The sequence below is a fragment of the Crinia signifera genome, chromosome 9, assembly GCF_055691185.1.
Source record: "Crinia signifera chromosome 9, ASM5569118v1, whole genome shotgun sequence".
NCBI classification, from domain to species: Eukaryota; Metazoa; Chordata; class Amphibia; order Anura; family Myobatrachidae; genus Crinia; species Crinia signifera.
Window position 1 is genome coordinate 50,821,125 of NC_139225.1, and position 23,114 is coordinate 50,844,238.

General features: G+C 45.3%; 1 protein-coding gene across 1 annotated transcript in view; it reads right to left on the minus strand.

The window, feature by feature from the left end:
• FAAH2 (fatty acid amide hydrolase 2) overlaps positions 1–23,114 on the minus strand; it is a 137,366-nt gene that overhangs the window by 37,706 nt on the left and 76,546 nt on the right. The window contains exons 5-6 of the mRNA XM_083159065.1: positions 8,456–8,591; positions 2,476–2,593 (exon numbers count right to left, since the gene is read on the minus strand). Of these exons, the coding sequence (XP_083015191.1) occupies positions 2,476–2,593; positions 8,456–8,591 (254 nt within the window). The remainder of the gene's footprint in view (positions 1–2,475; positions 2,594–8,455; positions 8,592–23,114) is intronic.

A 23,114-nucleotide genomic window follows, 5' to 3' on the forward strand; every position in this document is an offset into this window, starting at 1 on the left:
TTTTGTATCCTTGTGATACAATGTCCAACACCCAAGGATCCCGCTCCAACAATTCTCAAGTTTCCCGGAACCATAGCAGACGACCCCCCACTTTGACCACAGATGGGGTGCTCCCCAGGCAGTCATGCCGAGGGCTTCTCATCACCTTTAGTGTTCAGTTTCTTGTGGAAAAAGCCGAATTTTGACTTTGGGGCCTTACCCTTAGATGACTGGAATTTTCCCCTGAATGACTGTCCTCGAAAGGACGCACCCCCAATAGGGGAGGGCCAAAAGGACGGCCGAAAAGCTGAGAACCTTGAAGCCTGCTTAGCTGCGGGAGCCGGCAAAAAAGTGTTTTTGCCTCCCGTGGCCTGTTTAATAATCTATTACAGCTCAGATCCAAATAACAATTTTCCCTTGAAAGCCAACGCCTCTAAGGCCTTTTTGGATTCGTTATCTGCCTCCCAGGCCTTGAGCCACAGGACTCTCCTGGCATTAACGGACACAGTGGATACCCTAGAAGCCATCTTGAGAGCTTCCTCCTCTGCCTCAAGCACATACTCAGCAGCTGCCTTCAGCTTTTCAGCCAGCAGCAACACACCTGGATCAGCATGCAAAATAGTACACAAATTGCTAGCCCAAACAATCATTGCTTTAGAGACCCAAGCTGACGCAATAAGGGGCCGAAGTGTAAACCCCACCCCCTCAAATATGGCTTTGAGGTTTCCTTCAAGTTTCTTGTCCACAAGAAAAAGCCGCACCCCCTTGGACTGGTAGCACAGTAGCTTTTGAAAGCCTTGCCACAGAAGCATCCACTACAGGCACTTTTTCCCAGAGGTCTGTATGTGCCTCAGGCATAGGATAGAGACTCAAAAACCTCTTTGGCATCTGAAGCCTCTTATCGGGCGTTTTCCAAGCCCCTTCCAAAATATCCTGTAAGCCTTCATCTGCCGGGAAGGTAACAGCCTCTCTACGCTGCCGTTTAAACACCCCTTTGACAAGAGTCTTGTCCTCCTCGGACAAATTTAAAGCCTGCTTAACAGCAGCAATCAAATCCTCCACCCCAGGGGCCGACGTATCCTCAGAATCATCACCCTGATCCCAGGGAATGTCTGACGTGCATTCTCCTTCCTCTACAGACTCAACAGCCAGCAAAGGTACCGAATAAGACCTTTTTGGGGTCCCCACGGCATCATTATCAAATCTATCCAGCAAATCATTAAATCTGCTAATACCCTTAGCCGTGTCCTGCATCACCTGCAAGAGGCCAGGATCTGCTTGGGTCAGAGGCAAGGAGCCTGAAGACTGCTGAGAGGATGACATAGGTTTTGGGGAAGACACCATAACATCACTCTGCCTGTCTAACAGTTGCACTAAAGCATTAACAGACCTGCCCAGGGCACTGGCCCACCCAGGCTCCGGTTGCTCTACCCTCTGGGGTTCACTGCCCATGGGTCTCTCACCAGCGCAAGCCAGGCACAATCCCCCTTTGGCCATCTGTTCAGGGACAAATTTGAGTGTACAAACACTACATGCGCTCAATGTAATAGGGGCTCCCTCCCCCAAAGCCACAGACTGCTGCTCTGACATGATGCCAAGAAATTGACACCGTGCACAATCTAACAGGTGTTATATACAGAGCCAATGTACAACAGCCACTTATCTGTCTGAAGCTTCTTCCAAAGAAGGGGGGAAGCGATGCCCAGGAAATCCTCACACTGTCAGTATTCAGCCACTTCAGCTCCGCAGACTGCGTCTCCCGAATGAGGGAAGAGACCAAAGTCCCTGCTGCTGCGGGATCTGTAGCTTCTTGGCGCCAACTACCCCCAGTCAGCCGCTCCCACTATATGATTTCCTTGTTCCTAGTGTCTCCCCCTCTCCTGGGGACCACTTAGAACGCGCCTGTGACACGCTGCTGTCCTCTTGGGGAAGGAGCTCAGCGTGTAAGCTCCTCAGAAAATGGCCGCCGCCATCACGGAGCGCCTGTCCCCATGACCCCCACCTAGCGTGGAGCCGGCTTCAGTGTGCTCCGGAGCACAGGCAGCTTCTTAATAGAAGCTGTCAGCGCTGCACAGGGAGACCAGACAGTGTCTCCCCTGTGCGCAGTGAGCTGACAAGACGCGCTTCTGTCAGTGTGAGGATTCAATGAGAATCCTCACACTGTGCCTACCTGACTAAGTGTAAAATTAATAAAATAAAAAACACCTAATCTATATCTAAACCTTCGGCTGCTCAGCAGCCTCTTCAGAATAGCACCCACTCTGGTGGGCACCTAAAACGAACAGAGGATTCTGGGATGCAGTGGGAGGAGCCTACCCTTCTGAAATCTTTAGGATAGGTGACTGGCTCCTGCGGACCATCCTACATCCCAATGTGAGTTGTGTCACCAGGACCATTGAAAGAGAAACAAAATCTAACCACATTTTGCAGATTTACTAGAACACAGGAATGTGGATTAACTAGAATTAGCTTAAACTGTACAATCCTATTTCTTACCCGCCTTTGTGCTTGGACCAATTCTTCATCCATTGGAGACACAAAAATACAACCCCCATCATTTTCCATGTAGAAAAACTTCAGATTGCGTAAAGAGACATCCTGATCAAGAGACAACCTGGAAAAAGACCAAAAAATTTAAATAGACTTCATAATGAAACACTGAAGAGAAAAAAAAATACCAGTACATCTGAGAAACGTACAGCTAAACCTAATAAACTGTCACACAGCGATCTTATAGCATGAATGGAATTAAAAGGTTTGTGTTTGTCAGTATTCACTAGAGAGGAACAAATGCTTAATACTTGTTTGATTGAGGAAGAAGTCTGTAAGCAACTATGCAAAATTAAACTAAATAAATCTTTCTGGGACCAATTACACCCACGGGTTGATTTTCACAGATTACATTTTTAAATGATTTAAGACAGCCGCATCTTCAGCGGCTCTCTCCTGGATGCATACTGAGCACCAGAACTAGCTGCCAGGTACTCTCCTACCTTTGGGATATGGTCATTGGGTTGACACCATTAAGTCGACATGTGTGTAGGTCGACATGCAGGAAGGTCTACATGTGTGTAGGTCGACATGCAGGAATGTCAAAATGAGTCTAGGTCGACATGTGTTAGGTCGACAGTCAAAAGGTCGACATGGGGTTTTTCACTGTTTTTTTGAGCCGTCATGTGCCGACAGGTGGTATTTCATGCTCTACCATCCAATATGGTGTGGTGGGAGAATAAGATAGTGTGCTGAGCGTAGCAAGGCACTGAGCCGAAACATGGTGAGCACAGCGAGCCATGTCGTTGTCGACTGTGTTGACATTCGGGTCAAAAAACAGTGAAAAACCCCATGTTGGCCTTTTCACTGTCGACCTAATGACCCTGTTGACCTAACTCATGACGATCTAGACTCATGTCGACATTCCTGCATGTCGACCTAATGACTGTCTAACAACTTGCTGGTGACCAACTGATCCACCCCTACCTTTATGTATTCTGGGCGATAACACTGCAAAACACATATCCAACAGCAGCTTGTCCATAGATATATATAGCTCATCTCTCACCAATGTCTTTTGACCAGTGCTCGAAGTGGGCCGGTATACCGGCACTTGCTTTTTTTTTTTACTGCAGCTCCCCTGCTCACCCACAAAGGGGAGATGTCAATAGCTGCCAGTCACATTGGGGTTTATTCTAGTTCATTCTTTCTGACAAAATCCTTCTTAGATGGACAAAACCATGTGCACTGCAGGGGGGCAGATGTAACACCCGCAGTGCACATGGTTTTGTCCATCTAAGAAGGATTTTGTCAGAAAGAATGAACTAGAATAACCCCCATTGTGTTTTATTGGTGAGGCAGAAGACAGAGTAATATGTCTTCCGCCTCCCCATACCTCTTTTCCCCAATAACGGAGTCTCCGGTTAAGCCCCACAAAGCCCACCCAATCCCCTGGAATCCGCCAGTGAGTGGCATCAACAATATGGTGCGCTATCACGTGCCCACCCGCTCGCCCTCTGCCGCTGCTTCCAAAACTCCCACACACACTATGGAAAAGGTACTTCTGCAGAGGAGCGATGTGTGGTCAGGTAAAATACCACTCATCTCCGTGCATGCATCGGCACAGGGGTGCCTGAACGGCCTCTGGTCATTGTGCAGCCAGCGCTGCCTGTTTGATTGGCAGGTGTGCCCCTGCTGTGCCTTCTAAGTAAATAGATGCTTTAGGGCAGCGGCGCAAGCAGTGACTCACCCCTAACCCCATCCAAAAGTGCTGGCGCCGGGAGAGGAGGGGACACCAGGAGAAAGAACCCAGTCCCTCGCGGAAAGGGGACTTCAGTGTGTCACTGCTGGAGAGAGGTAGGAAAGAAAGAGGGAAGACAACATACCCCCCTCATGGCCCCATTCCTGTGTTCCTCCTCCCCCTCATGTCCCCAGGTGCTGTGCCCCCCCCCCCCTCATGTGCCCATTCCGGTGTCCCTCCTCTCACCCTCCCATCATGTCTCCATGTGCCATCCCTCCTCTTCCCCCAGGTATTGTGTCCTTTCTCCACCTCTCTACCCCCTCTCATGTGCAAATGACCTGTGTCACCCCTCCCCCCTCTCATGTCCCCAGGTCCTCTTCCCCATCCCCACCCCCCATGTCCCCAGGTGCAGTGTCCCTCCTCTCCCCCTCACCTCATGTCCCCAGGTGCCACCCCTCCTCTCCCCCCAGGTATTGTGTCCCTTCTCCCCCTTTTGTACCCCCTCTCATGTGCAAATCCCCAGGTCCTGTGTCCCACCCCTCATTTCCCCAGGTGTTGTGTCCCTCCTCTCCCCCTCATGTCCACCTTCCTGTCCCCTCCCCCCACACACACACACCTCATGTCCCCAGGTGCCATCCCTCATCTCCCTTTGCCCCCCTCATATCACGATTCCTGTGACCCTCCACTTCAAGGTCTAGAGTATATCCTCACTGTGCCGTGCCTCTTAAATAAACTTCTGCATGTGTGGTATGTTACATTGTACTTAAAGACACGCCCCCTTTTGAGTGACCACCCCCTCTTGAGTTACCACACCCCCTTTTCTGGAGTGGCCTTCGGTGCGCGTATAACTGCTTCCATTGTTTTTCCCTACCTCCACTTTGCAATTTCCACTTCGAGCACTGCTTTTGACATATGGGAGGAAGCAGCATATTATATTGCAGGTGACAGGTTTGCTCTTCTGCTTCTCACTATATGCTATATCAGGAGTACTCCCATCTTTGATCTATTGGGGGAAATTTACTAAAGGAAATTTGTAAAAAAATAGGTGTATTTGTATCCAGAAATACACTTATTTTTGACATTTACTATCCCGAAAATACGGCAATTTGTATTCGTATTGATGTGCTATCAATACGAATATGATTTGCCGTATTTTACACTCGCCACACTATATAAATCAACTCCATGCATACTGGATAGTGGGGTTATGAACAGGTCAAAAATCGCTACGGATCGCATCGATATATCGGCCGATATCGCATCCGATATATCGGGCGCCGTGAAACTACACAAGTACCATTATTTTTAACTTAAAGAGTGACCCCCAAAAAACAAGAGTACTTTCCTTCTCCAGCTCTCATAGGGGTTTATTCTAGTTCATTCTTTCTGACAAAATCCTTCTTAGATGGACAAAACCATGTGCACTGCAGGGGGGCAGATGTAACATGTGCAGAGAGAATTAGATTTGGGTGAGTTATTTTGTTTCTGTGCAGGGAAAATACTGACTGCATGATTTTACACTTCAATATAGATCTCACTTTGAAGAAAAACCCCACCCAAATCTAATTCTCTCTGCACATGTTACATCTGCCCCACCCGCAGTGCACATGGTTTTGTCCATCTAAGAAGGATTTTGTCAGAAAGAATGGACTAGAATAACCCCCATAGTCTTCTTTACTTCCATAGTCTTCTTTACTCTCTGGGGAGCACCTCCACCCTAATCTACTCAGGTTCTATCAGTCCTGTCCAGTGTTTCCTGTCCACAGCCAAAATCAATCTCTGAATCTGACAAAAAAACAATCCATTCGGCAGCATAGTATCGCAAACAACATCTCCAGAGTGAGCACCATATACAGAAGGGGATGTCCGCTGCAGGAATGCGCATAGCAAATAATGTAGTGGGTACACATTAGGACAATTTAAATGAATTGTTCTAATTGCTTAAATTGCCATCTAGTGCAGTGGTTCCCAACCCTGGTCCTCAAGTACCCCTAACAAATCAGGTTTCCAAGTCACCCAGCCAGTGCACTGTGTATCACCAACTGTCACGTTTTAAAAATCCACAGGTGACCTGGAAAACATGAACTGTCGGGGGTACTTGAGGACCAGAACCACTGGTCTAGTGGGTACTTGGCTTTAAATTTGTAATCTTGTAAAATTGAAACTGTATAATTATAGTATTTTAGGGACAACTCTTCATTCAAAGGAAAATGTATTAATAAATGTTCATTTATTTTCTGAAATGCACATGAGTCAGGAGTATTTTTCAGTAATGGAGATATAATACAAGATGGAAGTTTACATTTAAAGCCACCATCAAGTCAGGAAGCTAGCTAGCTGATAAAGTACAGTAAGATCTTCGGACCAAGGACCTTATTCTGGTGGTTGCAATGCCGCCTGCAGGGCTGACCGCCCCCCCCCCCCGCGCACGCTGTGATCCCCTGCACAGCTGCGAATTGATTAGCATAAACATGCATACGCAGCCTTAGGTGCGGGGGAGAAATTATTCGATGGTCGGCGACCATCGAATGATTTCTCCAACACTCGTGGAGGTAAGACACGTCTCTGGTGTCTTACCTCTGCGAGCGTCCTGTGTGGAAAGCAGGCGGGCGGCTGACATCCGTTGTCCACCCCCCCGGGTCACTGGGCCATTTGAATGGGAATGCCCAGCGTTTCCATGGGAATGCCAATGAAATGGCCCTCGCCAGCACTGTTAGGTGTGAGTGGGATGGCAAACAGGCAGTTTGTAATGCCCGTTCGCACCCAATGTCTGCACATGCACAAAAATATGCCTGCGCAGATGCTGAACATCACATGTAAATCAGAATAGGGGCCAAAGAGCCTAGGCATATTAATAGATAGAGCCCTCAGGAGTGCAATATAAAACCTTTCATGACACTATTAAATTACGGCCTAATTCAGATTTTTATATAATCCTGATGACTAAAATATCAATGTTATAGTTGCGGTGCTACGTTGGCACAAGACCCACTCCTGCGCATGTGTAGAACGGGTCTTGCTATATAGCTCACAGCCCCGTCAACCACAGTATGAGTGACATGCTGTGGCACTTGGGTGTGTGGGGTGGAGGCAGCACCCGGCATCATTCTTCAAAATGGGAGCCTGGCACTCCCGTTTTGTAGGCAAGACAAGTCTGGGGTCTGTATCAAAAGACGCAGACTTATTGGACCTAGGTGATCAGATGGCCAGCCTAAGCAAGCTTCAGCTTATGCAGGGTGAGCTCTGCCTGGAAATATGACAATGATTTGAACCTGGGTCCTTAGAAGCTGAATCCTCAGAAGCAGCAATTGGATTTCTCAAATACATGCAGGAGGAATCTATTGACTACAGACGCCTCTTGCTGCTTGCAGCTGTGCAATTCCATCCAAACATGAATTTTGCCCTTTGTGTGTTGGCTGATGCAAAAGGACACTGGTGTGGTTAGCGCCATTTCTTGTCATTCATATCTTATCTTTTACTTTTGGTTCTAAGGGGTAGATGTATGAAGCAATGATAAGGGAGGAGAAGTGATAAAGTGCATGGTACTTTATCACCGGCCAATTGGCTCCTGACTGTTAAGTTGCAGGCTGGGTCTAAAAGCGGCCAGTTAGGAGTTTATTGGCCAGTGATAAGGTACCAGGCATTTTATTACTTCTCCCTTATCACTGCTTCATACATCTACCCTTAAGAGCAAGCCCAGGGTATCAAGAGCCTGCTTAAAACATTCTGTAGCGCCAGCATTCCTCATGTAGGTGATATGCATCAGTCATCCAAATCATATTTGCTTTATTGTTTAAACATTAAAGGGGCCCTGACTCAGGAGTTCTACTTAACGGGCAAATATATGAACAAAAATTCACTATTTTTTTAAATACATTAATTGACAAATCTGTTATGAATGTGAAAATTTGAGAAACACGATATTCCAATTAACTAGTTTAATGTATTGAAATAAATTGATCTCATTACAACCAAATTCCTATGCTATTAATATAAATAATATTTCATGATTACGTGCCTTAGGAATTACGCATAGGATTTCAACCTACTATATTTACTGTAATTATAACTTGAGCATTCATACTGTAGGTCACAATACCTTTCCTCACTACTATCTTTGCAGCAGTGATAGACCAAGGGTTATAGACCTTGTGCCATGCATCCTAATTTTCATACATTTTTCATTACAATATGTAAATCTTTATAGAAACCACAACAGATAGAGGATGTATCCAGCTCACTTACTTCTCCACATTATTTCCAGCCATGACTTTTAGGACAACAGGCAGATCTGCTGCATATCTACACATAGGACCAGTGCACAAGAGCTCAGTGCGGGAACCCTGAGCAATAGGAAACTGACCTTCATTGGGGACGATACCTGTTGTATAAAATAGATATGTGAGTGTGTATAAAGCGATTGAAAAAAGGTTATCTACATTGATTTCCTTATTACAAGTGTTTAACAACATACAAGGTAAAACATACTGAAGACAAATTGGTATAAGGGAAAAAACAAAGTACTTTATGATGGGTATCTCTGAATGTGGTATAAATGGCTATGGACATGACTGATGTTTTACTTGTTTGTTTGATAACCGAGAACCACATTTCTTTTTTGTTATGGAAACACTTTGCTTTGTATTGCCAGGGTATGCCTTCTGTTAGTAGTAATGTAGATCAATCCCCAGTGTATTTCCTATAAAAACCTTGTAAGTCAGTGGTTAAAAGGACTGACATGGCTATTGCTGAATAAATATGGATTGTGCGTACCAGAGACACCCAGAAACAGACTCTGATAAATGGATAATGGTTCCAGTGGTGGCTGCAGCTCACACCACATATTGCAGGGGGAGCCAATTAGCACACAATAAAAACATGCAGGGATTAATGCAATATATGTGCTGGTTGCAGGTCTATATGGGTTGTCAGCACTGCCACACCCTGAATGCTGCTTTTGGCTAGCCTTTTCTGTTCTTTAGAGCATATCCCCAGACTCCTGTGAAACCTAGCCAATGGGAGTCTGAGGGCAGGCTTAGAAAGACACAAATGCCAATAGTCCTGGATGTGCATGATGGCTGTTATAGACACAACACTGCTGATCCCAGGATAAAGAAGCCAGCACATATATTACATACATCTTTTCTTGAGCTAACCTGCTCCACCATGCACTATGTAGTTAGCGCTTATTTTGTAGCGTAATAATGCGGCCGCTTGCTGGACTGGTCAAATTCAAACCAATGTTGCTACAGATAAGATAAATGTCTAAGTACAGGAAAAGAAAAAAAGAAAACAGACTTCGTAGGTGCTCTCTCGGGGTATCACTATTGAATACAAATGGAAAAATGGGGTTTAAAATTTAACTTTTATTGCTGTTCCCATAAAAATATTCCCTTTGGTATGGGAGTATGCTCTATTTATATAAAAATTAGATAAAAGTAAGGTGCAAAAGAGATTGAAAAATTGTGATTAAAAAAAACAGTTTTATCTGTGTGGTCGTGGTGTCTGCTCACTTATTTAGTATTCCTTTGTGAACTGGTATTGTTACTCATGAATTCCTTGTATATTTATTTTGTCAGAATAATGTTTTGTTCATATTCAAACTGCTTGGGGCTGTAATTTGGCTGGGTTCCTTGTATGTGGCAACAAATATGTTGAAAATGTTGCTAAACCTCTAAGATCCTTTGAAATTATTTGTTATGTATTTAATTCCTTTGATACATTTATAGTTTTAGATTATACAGTTCATGCAGAGTGATGGGAAACATCTTTAGAGCTTAATTGCTCTATAGTTCTTTAAGATATGAATGATTCCTGTATCTTCTTTTATCATGTATATATTTAAAGGGACCTCACTGAGACACGTCCGTGGGACCACCAGTCCGTGTCTTGAATATGTGTGTCCCCGTATTCGTATTTCTTTATTATGTGCTTATTTCTTTTCCAACAGGATCTAGAAGCAAGTAAACTACTCTTTGTTAGTAGATAATCGGGATAATGTCATGCACAGCTTCCTTTTATCGGGTATATGACGTATTAATAATGTCTTGATTTAAGAAAGGTTTCTTTCTCCGCTATACTGCGGTTATCAAGACAATATTATTATCACCCTTGTAATATGTTGGGTCTCATTTGTATGTATATGTCTGTCAGAATACACACAAGACAGTCCGTTGTTAATGGGACACAGAATAATAATTATACCCCTATACTATAACATAGTCCGATATCTTACTGGAAAAAGTTTACGGAGGATGAGGGAAAAGCAGAACTGTTAAATGAGTTCTTCTCATCAGTATTTACTAAGGGAGAGCAGACTGTGGAATGCACACCTACCACAAATGGGATGAACAAGACGGACCTCAATATTGATTTCTCTACTGAGGAAATAATATTGAGGCTCAGCAAAATCAAAACAAATAAATCACCTGGGCCAGATGGAATTCATCCTAGGGTACTAACGGAATTAAGGGAGGAATTAGCTTCCCCTCTACATTATATCTTTGATACTACACTATCATCAGGAAAGGTACCAAAACGACTGGAGAATAGCAGAGGTAGTGCCATTATTCAAAAAAGGAAAAAGGAGGATCCCGCTAATTACAGACCTGTTAGTTTAACATCAATAGTGGGTAAACTATTTGAAGGATTTTTAAGAGATGGTATCCAGCAATATTTAGACCTTCATAGTTTACTCAGTAATAACCAGCATGGGTTCGTGAAAAATCGTTCATGCCAAACTAATCTACTTGGTTTCTATGAAGAGGTTAGCAAAAACCTTGATAATGGAAATGCTGTAGATGTGATTTTCCTAGATTTTGCTAAAGCCTTTGACACCGTACCACACAAGAGGTTGATAAATAAAATGTAGGACCTGGGATTAGGGGCAAATATCTGTAGATGGGTAGGGAACTGGCTGTGTAATAGAGAACAAAGAGTGGTCGTGAACAGTGCCGTTTCAAATATGATACCAGTACTGAAGTGGCATGCCACAGGGTTCGGTTCTAGGGACCATTTTATTTAACATTTTTATTAACGATATTGGGATGGGGTTACTCAGCAATGTATCCATCTTTGCGAACGATACAAAACTGAGCAGAGTTATTAAATCATCATCAGATGTCACCACGCTTCAAAATGATCTTGACAATCTAGATGAGTGGGCAGAGAAGTGGAAGATGAGGTTCAATGTGGACAAATGCAAGGTCATGCACCTTGGGAGACATAACCAGTGTGCTAGTTATAACCTAAGTGGGGATGAATTGGGTAATTCCTTACTCGAAAAGGATCTAGGAGTCCAAATAGACAACAAACTAGGGTGTAGAGCTCAATTTAATATAGCAACAAAAAAGGCCAACAAAACTCTAGCATGTATTAAAAGGGGCATGGAAACTAGGGATTCAAAAGTAATTATGCCTCTGTACAAATCATTTGTTAGACCGCACCTCGAATACGGAGTACAATTCTGGGTCCCACACTATAAAAAGGACATCATAGAATTAGGAAAAATCCCCAAAAAAGCAACAAAGCTTATTAGGGGGGTGGAGAATTTAAGCTACGAGGAAAGATTAAGCAATCTGGGACTATTTACACTAGAGAAGTGATGTTTAAGGGGGAACATGCTCAATATGTATAAATACATTAGGGAACTGTCCCTATAAGGAACTGTCAAGCACCCTTTTTTCTACTAGACCGGAATCTAGGACGAGAGGGCACGAGTTTAGATTAGAAGAAAAAAGGGTGTTGTTTCCCAGCATGGCGCCCACTACATTAATTGTGTAGAGGGCTATTCTGCGTTAAAAAATCGCGTGGCATGCGATGAGATGCGATTTTGTAAGTTCATTTATTCACTGCTTTTATGTCCCCAGGCCATCACATCATATCGCACCTCCCGAAAATCTGCATGCATTTTTTTTCGTTAATTTATTCACTGCTCTTATGTCCCTAGGTCCATCTCATCGCATGGCATCGCACCTCCCGCAAAATCGCATGCGGTTTTTTGATCGCATGTGATTTTTTGATCGCATGCGATTTGCTTGGATGCTATGCCATGACATTAGGTATACAATAATATGATTGTATGTGCCAAAAATAGGTTTAAAACAGCCCACCACCCCAAAGCGTGGCGGGCCCCGCGAGGGGCGGCGGACCGCGTACTCCGACTTTTTCATTGCCACCTCTATCCAAGTCGGCGTGGAGTTGATTTTATATAGCAATTTGCGTGCGCTCGCCACGCTTCAGGCTCGGTGGCTCGCTGTGCTCACCACACTATATAAGATGCCCTGCCGACGTGGATAGTGGGGTAATGAAAAAGTTGGAGGACGCGTTCCGCCGCCTCTCGCCACGCTTCGGGGTGGCGTGGATAGTGGGGGAGTGCGTTAGACCTATTTTTGGCACATACAATCATATTATTGTATACCTAATGTCATGGCATCGCACGCCCTATAAAATCGCATGCGATTTTGCGGGACATGCCATGCCATGCCATGCCATGCGATATAGTGGGGTACAGTGGGCATATAAAAAATTAGGTACTTATGTATTATCTGGACTCCCATGTTAAATGCACCCCATTTTTTTTATACCCCTACTATCCAACTACGCATGGAGTTGATTTTATATAGTGTGGCGAGCGCAGCGAGCCACCGTGCCCGAAGCGTGGCGAGCGCAGCGAGCCCCGCGAGGGGACACGGTCTCATAAGAAAATCGGGAGCCCAGATATTACATAAGTACCAAAAATTACATTTAAAAAAAACAAAATATTGCATCGCATGCCGTACGTAGGAAATCTGGATGTCGTGCTAGGAAACAAGTGCCGAAAAAAGATTTTGTTCATCTAGAAAAAAAAATTTCTTTACAGTCAGAACAGTTAAACTTTGGAACTCTCTTCCTGAAGAAGTTGTGTCCGCAGATACTATAAATATCGGAAAAATACTATACAACAAGGGATAAACTATTATAAACATAGGTTGAACTAGACGGACGCAAGTCTTTATTCAGCCTCACCTATGTAACTATGTAACCCCGTTCTCACGGCAGGCAAATTCCCGGGTCTAGCATGTGGACTGGGAATTTGCCTTTTAACACAGGTTTTTCTGCAGTGTGAACGGGTTGCATACCCGGCTCAAACCCTTCTTTTTAAAAGGCAAATTACCAGGTAGAACTTCTTCACCTGGGAATTTGCCTTGCAGTGAGAATGGGGGTCCGTCCCTGCAGTCCCGAAAAGCCGTGTATTTCTCACTGGCAGTGAGAACACGGACTTAGTGGAGTAGTGCCACTAATCTTGTGGCAGACAGTTGCACTTATTATTGCTGTGGGGGTAGATTCACTATCTTTTCCCCCGGCGTGTTTAGCCCATTGTTGCCAGTATAAGTTTAATCCAGTGGGTGCGTGATATTATATGATGCGCGCCCCCTATGGAATAGTACAGAAGCCGTTTATTCACAGAATCACATAGAATAGTGCAGGTGCTGTTCATTCATGGGATAATGCAGAGTAGTGCAGATGCCGTTTATTCACTCAATAGTACAAAGTAGTAGAAATGCCGTTTGTTCATGGCTGGATATGGTCATATATTTACTTGCAGCTACTTTGTTATTATAGCGTTCATAAAACTATTCTGTGTCTGTCCCTATTAAATTGCTGTTACAAGAGCCCCGTGCCGCGAGCGCTGTCTGCTCACTTCGCTGTGGGGATATTCCCAATATACTATTATTGTCATATGTTATTAGTTCCCCCCTGTGGCGTGCATATATCGTGTTAAATCAGCTTTACATACAAGGGTTACCCTTATTCCACCTTTATAGTGGTACCCCCAATATCAGTCTTTTTACACATGGACACATTATACATTTGACATTTTAACGAGCAGACACCATCAGCGTCTCAGCCGATGCGCATTTCACCGGATGTCCGGCTTCATCAGGGCAAGAAGAGCCAGCCTCAAGCAGGGACCTTTATTCGTTGTCCCTAGTGATCGTTGTTAGGGGCAGTTCCCTCTACGCTTTTATTCTGGTACCTATTTGGAAGGTCTTTTTGATGGTCTTGTATTCTCCTTTTTTTGGGATAATTATTTTATTCATCCTTAATGGTTCCTTGAAACTTTTATGTTTCATGTGTGAGGTATCTGTGCTTCTTGGGTCTATTGTTGTTTTCCTTTTATTTTTATTGTTTATTATGCTATGTGTATTGTTTCCTTATATCTTCAAATCCATCCTTCTGCTGTTGTCAGGGATCGGGTTATGTTGTTTTAGGTTCCTTTCTTTAAGGTTTTTTATTAATATTATTTAATTAATTATGTATTTTATAGTTTCTTGTGTGGTTTCTGTAGTATCCCCTATGTCATCGGATCCTTTTCACTCTATTTGTTTTGTCCTCAAAACATTATTTATATCTGTGCTCTTAGTTTATAAAGAATATTTTCTCTGTATTCTACAAAAAATGTATATATGGTGAGGGTGTGAGGGGGGAAAGACTTTAAGGTGTATTTTATTGTGTGTTACGTGAACAAACATTTATTTATGAAAATAATAATTGTGGTTTAATAGCATCCGTAGTTAGGGTCCCCTCCAATTGTCCACCTAATGTAGCTCATTACTACTGAGTACCGCAAATAGGAAATACTGTATAGAGAGGCTAAAGACAGTGTTTTTGCATCCAAGAACTTAGGGAGGAGCTTTTATCTAGCCCCATTAAACTTATATTGCTATCACTTATAACTGTAACTGTTACAGCAGAGTGCAAAAAATCTGTCTGTGCTATTGAGTACACAAAGTGCTATTGAGACGCAAGGGCTACTTATTACTCAAATAGGAAAAACTCTATAGAGGTGCTAGGAACAATGTTTTTTATTGTTATTATAACTTTTTTTTTAATTGAAACATTTACAAACCTTATATTTAATAAAACTAGACAAACATAAAAAAATTGTTTTCATACAAGCCTTTTGGTGTGAGCCCATGCACAAGAACCACAAAGCATGCCGGGTAATGCACAGTGTTTGTATAGTGCCTTCCTCCAGCAAGATTGACTCTTTCATTGCATTCTCTGTGAAATACGGAGTTATGGTAGACTTACCATGGTTAACTCCTTTTCCTCGAAGTCCACAGTGTCCACAGGAGTCACATTGGGGTTGTGCTGGTAGGTTGTGTCCGGAGCACCAACAGTTAAACTTTTAGTCCAGGATGCTCTGGTCCACCCTCCACACACCCCGCCCCCTGACCTCAGGCATCCAGTTTTGTAAGTAAGCCAAAGGCAGGAGCCGGAAATGCAGAAGGAAGACCAAATGATTCAAGAACACATTCTCACAAACAGACAGGAAATGTACAATTGAGAATAAGTGAACCCGAAATGTCAGGTGCATTCAGGGTGGGCATCCTGAGGATACTGTGGACTTCGAGTAAAAGGAGTTAACCATGGTAAGTCTACCATAACTCCGTATTTCCTCTGCAGAGTCCACAGTGCTCCACAGGAGTCACATTGGGGATGTCCCAAAGCAGTTATTTAAGGGAGGGAACGCCCCTGAGTTGAGAGAAGAACTCTGCGCCCAAAGGAAGCATCCTGAGAAGCAAAGGCATCAAAAGCATAAAACCTAAGGAAGGTATTAATTGATGACCAGGTGGCAGCTTTGCAGAGTTGTTCTGCTGACGCTCCGCGGTGTGCTGCCCATGACGGCCCTACTGACCTTGTAGAATGGACCGAAATGGAAATTGGAATCTTCGCCTTTGAATAGGCTTCAGAGATTATCATGCGAAGCCATCGAGCCAGCATTTGTTTTGTAGCTGGCCATCCGCGCTTGTGAAAAACAAAGTACGAACAGAGTATCTGTACGTCTTAATAGATGTTGTGCGCTCTACATACATTTTGAGAGCCTGTACCACATCCAAAGAGGCTTCTCCAGGAGAGATGCTGGATGAGAGAAAGACTGGAACAACAATTTCCTCATTGAGGTGAAACTTTGACACCACTTTAGGAAGATAGCTCTTTTTTGTTCGCAAGACTGCCCTATTATGATGAAAAATCAAAAAGAGCACTTAGATCGGAACCTCTATGTGCTGAAGCAATAGCTAAAAGAAACAATGTCTTAACAGTTAACCATTTAATATCCGTGCTCTGCAAAGGCTCAAAAGGCGGACCTTGCAATGCTTTTAGAACTACATTGAGATCCCCTGGAGCAACAGGAGTGACAAACAGAGGTTGAATGCGCAGTACTGCCTGCATGAAAGTGCGTATATCTGATAAACAAGCAATTTTTCATTGAAACCAGACAGACAAAGCGGTACTTATGAGTTATCTGGGCGCCCGATTTCTAAATCGGGTCGGATCGGGCACATCGCATCGCATCGCATGCGACCATCGGATGCGATGCGAAGACCCGATTTTTCCATAGGAATCAATGTTAAAATGGACTGAGTCCATTTTAACATGGAATTCAATGGGAAAAAGGGGTCCTTTTCATACCCCTACTATCCAAGTGGGCATGGAGTTGGATATAAACCTGTGGCGAGCGTAGCGAGCCACCGAGCCCGAAGCGTGGCGAGCGTAGCGAGCCCCGCGAGGGGACACGGAATACCGTCCCCTCGCGGGGCTCGCTTCGCTCGCCACGCTTCGGGCTCGGTGGCTCGCTACGCTCGCCACAGGTTTATATCCAACTCCATGCCCACTTGGATAGTAGGGGTATGAAAAGGACCCCTTTTTCCCATTGAATTCCATGTTAAAATGGACTCAGTCCATTTTAACATTGATTCCTATGGAAAAATCGGGTCATCGCATCCGATGGTCGCATGCGATGCGATGCGATGCGATATCGCATCACATCTGATTGTATGCCTTAACTTAAGGCATACAATCAAAAAATCGGCAGCCCAGATAACTCACAAGTACCGACAAAGCTGACACTTGAACTTTAAGAGAGGATAAACGTAAGCCTAAATCCAAGCCATACTGAAGAAACTCTAGAATTCTGGACACTTTGAACACTTGAGTATTATAGGCATGAGCAGTGCACCACTGAAATTATGCATGCCATACTCTATAATATATGCTAGAAGAAACTGGTTTTCTTGCCTTAATTAAGGTTTGAACCACTGCAGGAGAGAAACCTTTAGCAGCTAGGACGGATGACTCAAAGAGCCATGCCGTCAAAGAGAGTCGAGCTAGATCTGGGTGATCTTAAACTGAGGAAGCCGCCGAGTTGTAACGCATGCGAGAAACGCGTTTTTGGGGAGAGCCTCCGTTACCTGACCCCGCAGACTACTGAGTCCGCTACAAGCTGTTCTACAGACACCTATCTGAAGTCCGCCCACAGCAATTTATTCTGCCCACTGGATATATCTGGCAAATCTCTGGTAATTGGTGGAGACACGGACACATTTGCTACATACAGCCTAATTGGATTACAAATATGCGGGACTGGTAACTATCATTCTGTCATTGCCTCTAAGAGGAACATTTTCTCTTCAATTCAAAGCCTCATATTACTACTTCACTACCATCAGCCTATATAATGCCATTTTAGATTATATGTTTTGTGTTGTTTGTTGTCCATTCATTGTGCACTTTGAAAATTGTATTATATTATGAATTATATGTTTTTTAATAAATGTGATTAATTTACATGAAAAATTGTGTGGACATTAATTTGCTGAGCAGGATAGCGCCTCTTAAAGTGATAGCGACTTTTTGGTGCTGTCACAACCTTCAGATCTGGGTGTAGACAGGGCCCCTGAGATAGTAAGTCCGGCCATAGAGGTAGTGGAAATGGATCTTCTACTGCAAGTGTCAGTAGATCTGCGTACCAATGGCGCCTGGGCCATGTTGGTGCAATGAGAATTAGTAGTCCTCCTTCCTGTTTGAACTTGCGCAGAACTCTTGGTATTAGGGAGAACGGAGGGAAAAGGTATGGTAAGCGAAAGGTCCACTGTATCGCCAGAGCATTGACAAATGTCGCTAGTGGATCTCTTGTCCTTGCTACAAATGTGGGCAGCTTTGTGTTGTGCCGTGAAGCCATGAGGTCTACGTAGACCCCATTTGTTCACCAACAGCTGAAAGACTTGCTGATGATGAGCCCATTCCCCTGCATGAACGTCGTTCCTGCTAAGGAAGTCTGCTTCCCAGTTGAGGACTCCTGGGATGAATATCGCAGAGATGGCTGGATGATGTAGCTCGGCCCAATGCAGTATGTGCGTGACCTCTGCCATCGCCCTTAGACTGCGAGTTCCGCCTTGGTGATTTAAGTAGGCCACCGCCGTGGCGTTGTCTGGCTGAATCTGTACTGGAAAGTCTTGTAGAATTTTTTTCTAAAATTTTGTTCTACCCTGAAAGGTATGCTGACCCGTCACTGCTCCCCATCCGTGGAGACTTGCATCCGTGGTGAGAAGTTTCCAATTGGAAATCCAGAACGGCCGACCCTTGTCAAGAGTGGACGGGCGTAGCCACCACAACAGGTTTTTCCGAACTGCTGGTGTCAGGACAATGGTTTGAATTTTTATCAGATGCTGTTGTCTCTTCCACTTGGATCGTATGAGGCGCTGAAGAGGGCGAGAGTGGAACTGAGCATATTCCACTGCTGTGCTGAAGGTACCGGGACAATGACCCCTGCATCCAGAAATTGTTGGACTGCAGTTTGCAACACCCGAGCCTTGATCGGGTCGAACAGAATGCTCGTGTAAAAGAATTGAGTTGGGGGACGTTTGTAGAAGGTTATGGTGTACCCTCGCGAGACTACGTCTAGCACCCATGCATCTGTGGTGGATTGGCACCAAACATTTGCAAATTGAAGTAGACGGCCTCCTACCTTGAGAGCCCCCAAGGTGAGGCCCGCAGCTTCAGGCTGAGGTTTTATCTGCAGGCTTCTGCGGTGGACGCCGAGCTGCCCAAGATTGTTTTGGTTTTGATTTGGAACCCTTATTAGGTGCTTGTTGCCTTGGAAACGATTCTCCCTTGGCTTTTCCCTGCATATGGAAGGGCCGAAAGGACTGGTGTGCTTTAAGAATAGTAGCAGAAGGCAAGAATGCTGACTTAGAGGCGGCTATGGTAGCCACAATTTTATCTAACTCTGTGCCATACAGAAGCTCTCCAGCGAAAGGTAAGTCTTCTAGTGCTTTCTTGGACTTGGTGTCCGCTTTCCAAGAGCGTAACCAGAGTGTTCGTCGTGCTACAATTGATGTAGCAGATGCCTTAGAAGCTAATTGTATAACATCAGCAGCCGCCTCACTAAGGTAGGCAGCAGCATGTTTAATGTCCATGACGTAAGACAGCTGTTCCTCAGAAGCATTAATGTTTTCTAAAGCCTTGGCCCAAGCATCAATAGACAGGCTGGCATGTCATGAATGTTTAATATGTTTCAAACCGCCTGCACTAAGGCTGGTACGTCCACCTCTACCGAAGAATCTTGTTCTTCAGATCGAGCCCCCTGTGAACCCTTTTCTCTTTCGTCCAGTCTGGTGACACAGATAACCTTGGGACGTTCACGAGCCGGTACTATGGGAGGGTACGCTTAGACTGCCAGTTCTCATCACTGCCCGTCCGAATGAAGCGTCATCTGACGCGAACTCATGGAACCTGTAAAATTTGGTAAAGATGTGAACAGAGGACCAAGTGGCAGCCCTGCACAACTGCTCCGCTGTAGCCCCATGACGCACAGCCCAAGACGAAGCTACTGACCTGGTGGTATGTGCATTAATCCGAGAAGGAACAGGTCTACCCACCTTGGTATAAGCAAATGCAATCACTGACCTAAGCCACCTGGCAATGGTCTGCTTGGAAGCAGGCCAACCTCTCTTATGCACATCATACAGAACCAACAAAAGATCTGTTTTGCGGTAATCCTTTACGCTGTCCACGTAAATTCGCAAGGTGCGAACTACGTCCAACTTGCTTAATTTGTCCCTATGTTTGGCCCCTTCAGGAGGGGAAAATACCGGGAGCTGTAAAGGGAAAAGGAAGGAAATCAGTTTAACTAGGATGCACTCCTCATCCACGTTGTCCCACAGGACATGTAAAAAAATTTTTTTTTGATAATATCTTTATTAGTAAGCAATTTAAAGGTAAAAAGCCATCTTATGCTGTTCAAGTTTGTCAATTGTATTAATTGTCTGCGACCTGATACACAAAGTCCCTGTATGAGGGATATTGATGGCGAAGTATAAAAACAAAGTAATGAATATAGATTAGAAAAGAAAATAAGAAGATTAAAATCTGTAAACTGTTTTCAGATTTGGGTTTATTCTGGTACTTTTGTTAATGAGTAGCAGTAATATTGTGCCAGTATGTGCCTTTTTAATAAACAATATAGGGCCGCTCTGTGTGCTCTATTTTCTGCTGGATCTGCCTTTATTCAGCCGATATAGGTAGTTTAGTAACTGTTGCAGTTTAAATTAATTGACATAATAGGTGATATTCTATGCAGTGCGATTATCGTTTTTTTGCGGTAATTAGACCACAAAATGGCGATATCGCATTTTCCCATTAAATCGTTAATTTAATGGGATGCGCTAAGGGACTGAAATCGCATATTATGTGCGTTAAGGTATGCTGAATAAAAATGCGAGATTAATTCGCATTTTTATCGCATCCAGATGTTTTCCAATACAAAAGTATACAAGTCGCTTATTTAATGCTATGCGCATTTGCACATCGCATTTTTTAGGTGGCTAATTATCGCACTAATTTCAGACCAGGGTCTGTTAGGCGAATTAGCCAGTACCCTGCACAGATCGCAATGTTCTGTGCAGGGTTCTGCAGTAAAAAATAAAAGAAAGGGTTAAAATAAAAAAAAAAACGAGCGCGGGGTCCCCCGCCCGAGTATAACCAGCCCCGGGCTCACTGAGCCGGTGCAGGTGACATAAAATCAGGGTCCCCGACAAATAGGGGTCCCCTTGATTTCATGAAACCAGCACCAGACTCAAGGTCCGGCGCTGGTTCCCAAAATACGGGGGACAAAGTGACTAGGGGTCCCCCGTATTTTAAGAACCAGCACCGGACACAACCAGCCAGCCGGGTAATGCCACAGCCGGGGGAAACTTATTATATAAGCTCCCGCGGCCAAAGCATTAACCCCCTGGCTGGTCAGCATGGGCAGGGGTCCTGGGGAAGTGGGGACCCCCCCAATGAAGGGGTCCTCCCCCTCCAGGACTTACCAGCCCATGCTGATAGTCCGGGGCTGTCCCCGATGCCCCTGGGTGGTGGGCATCGGGCTGATGATTTGTGTAAAAAAAAAGAATTAAAACTATTGTTTTATACTGGCGAACTATGAGTCCCAGCAAGCCTACCCCGCATGCTGGGACTTGGGGAACCACAAGTCCCAGCATGCGGGGCATTAAAGGGCCCGCTGGCACTTGTAGTTCTGCAGTGCAAAAAATAGTGCACAAAATCACACTGACACACTGTGAAATAAAACTTTAATACACACAAAACACACACACACTGATACTTACCTACCTTGAGCCCGTAGGTCGGTCCCTGGATCCTGGGTCCGTCCTCCGGGGCAGAAGAGTCCGGTTCCGGGGCCTTGGTCCTGGTTCCGGGGCTGGTCCTGGGGTTCCGGGGCTCCTGGGCTGCAGAATCCGGGGTCCGGGATCCGAGGTAGTCCCCAGGGGTACCTAAGGAAGCAAATCCAACTCACCTGGTCCCCAGCGGCGACCTCGGACTCCTCACCGGTGACTGCGCTGCTCCCATGTGGTACCCGGCTTGCAGGACTTTGACCGGCGCTAAGATGTTTCCTCCTCGGCGTCTTTGCACAGAATGATTTCTTGGCCAATCAGGAGCCGAGAAAGTCGGCTCCTGATTGGCTAGAAATCATTCTAACTAGAGACGCCGAGGAGGAAACATCTCAGCGCATCTAGAGCAGAGATGTTTCCTCCTCGGCGTCTCTAGTTAGAATGATTTCTGGCCAATCAGGAGCAGACTTTCTCGGCTCCTGATTGGCCAAGAAATCATTCTGTGCAGAGACGCCGAGGAGAAAACATCTCAGCGCCGGTCAAAGTCCTGGAAGCCGGGTACCAGATGGGAGCAGCGCAGTCACCGGTGAGGAGTCCGAGGTCGCCGCCGGGGACCAGGTGAGTTGGATTTGCTTCCTTAGGTACCCCTGGGGACTACCTCGGATCCCGGACCCCGGATTCTGCAGCCCAGGAGCCCTGGAACCCCAGGACCAGCCCCGGAACCAGGACCAAGGCCCCGGAACCGGACTCTTCTGCCCTGGAGCCCCGGAGGACGGACCCAGGATTCAGGGACCGACCTACGGGCTCAAGGTAGGTAAGTATCAGTGTGTGTGTGTTTTGTGTGTATTAAAGTTTTATTTCACAGTGTGTCAGTGTGATTTTGTGCACTATTTTTTGCACTGCAGAACTACAAGTGCCAGCGGGCCCTTTAATGCCCCGCATGCTGGGACTTGTGGTTCCCCAAGTCCCAGCATGCGGGGTAGGCTTGCTGGGACTTATAGTTCGCCAGTATAAAACAATAGTTTTAATTCTTTTTTTTTACACAAATCATCAGCCCGATGCCCACCGCCCAGGGGCATCGGGGACAGCCCCGGACTATCAGCATGGGCTGGTAAGTCCTGGAGGGGGGGGACCCCTTCATTGGGGGGGTCCCCACTTCCCCAGGACCCCTGCCCATGCTGACCAGCCAGGGGGTTAATGCTTTAGCCGCGGGAGCTTATATAATAAGTTTCCCCCGGCTGTGGCATTACCCTGCTGGCTGGTTGTGTCCGGTGCTGGTTCTTAAAATACGGGGGACCCCTAGTCACTTTGTCCCCCGTATTTTGGGAACCAGCGCCGGACCTTGAGTCTGGTGCTGGTTTCATGAAATCAAGGGGACCCCTATTTGTCGGGGACCCTGATTTTATGTCACCAGCACCGGCTCAGTGAGCCCGGGGCTGGTTATACTCAGGCGGGGGACCCCGCGC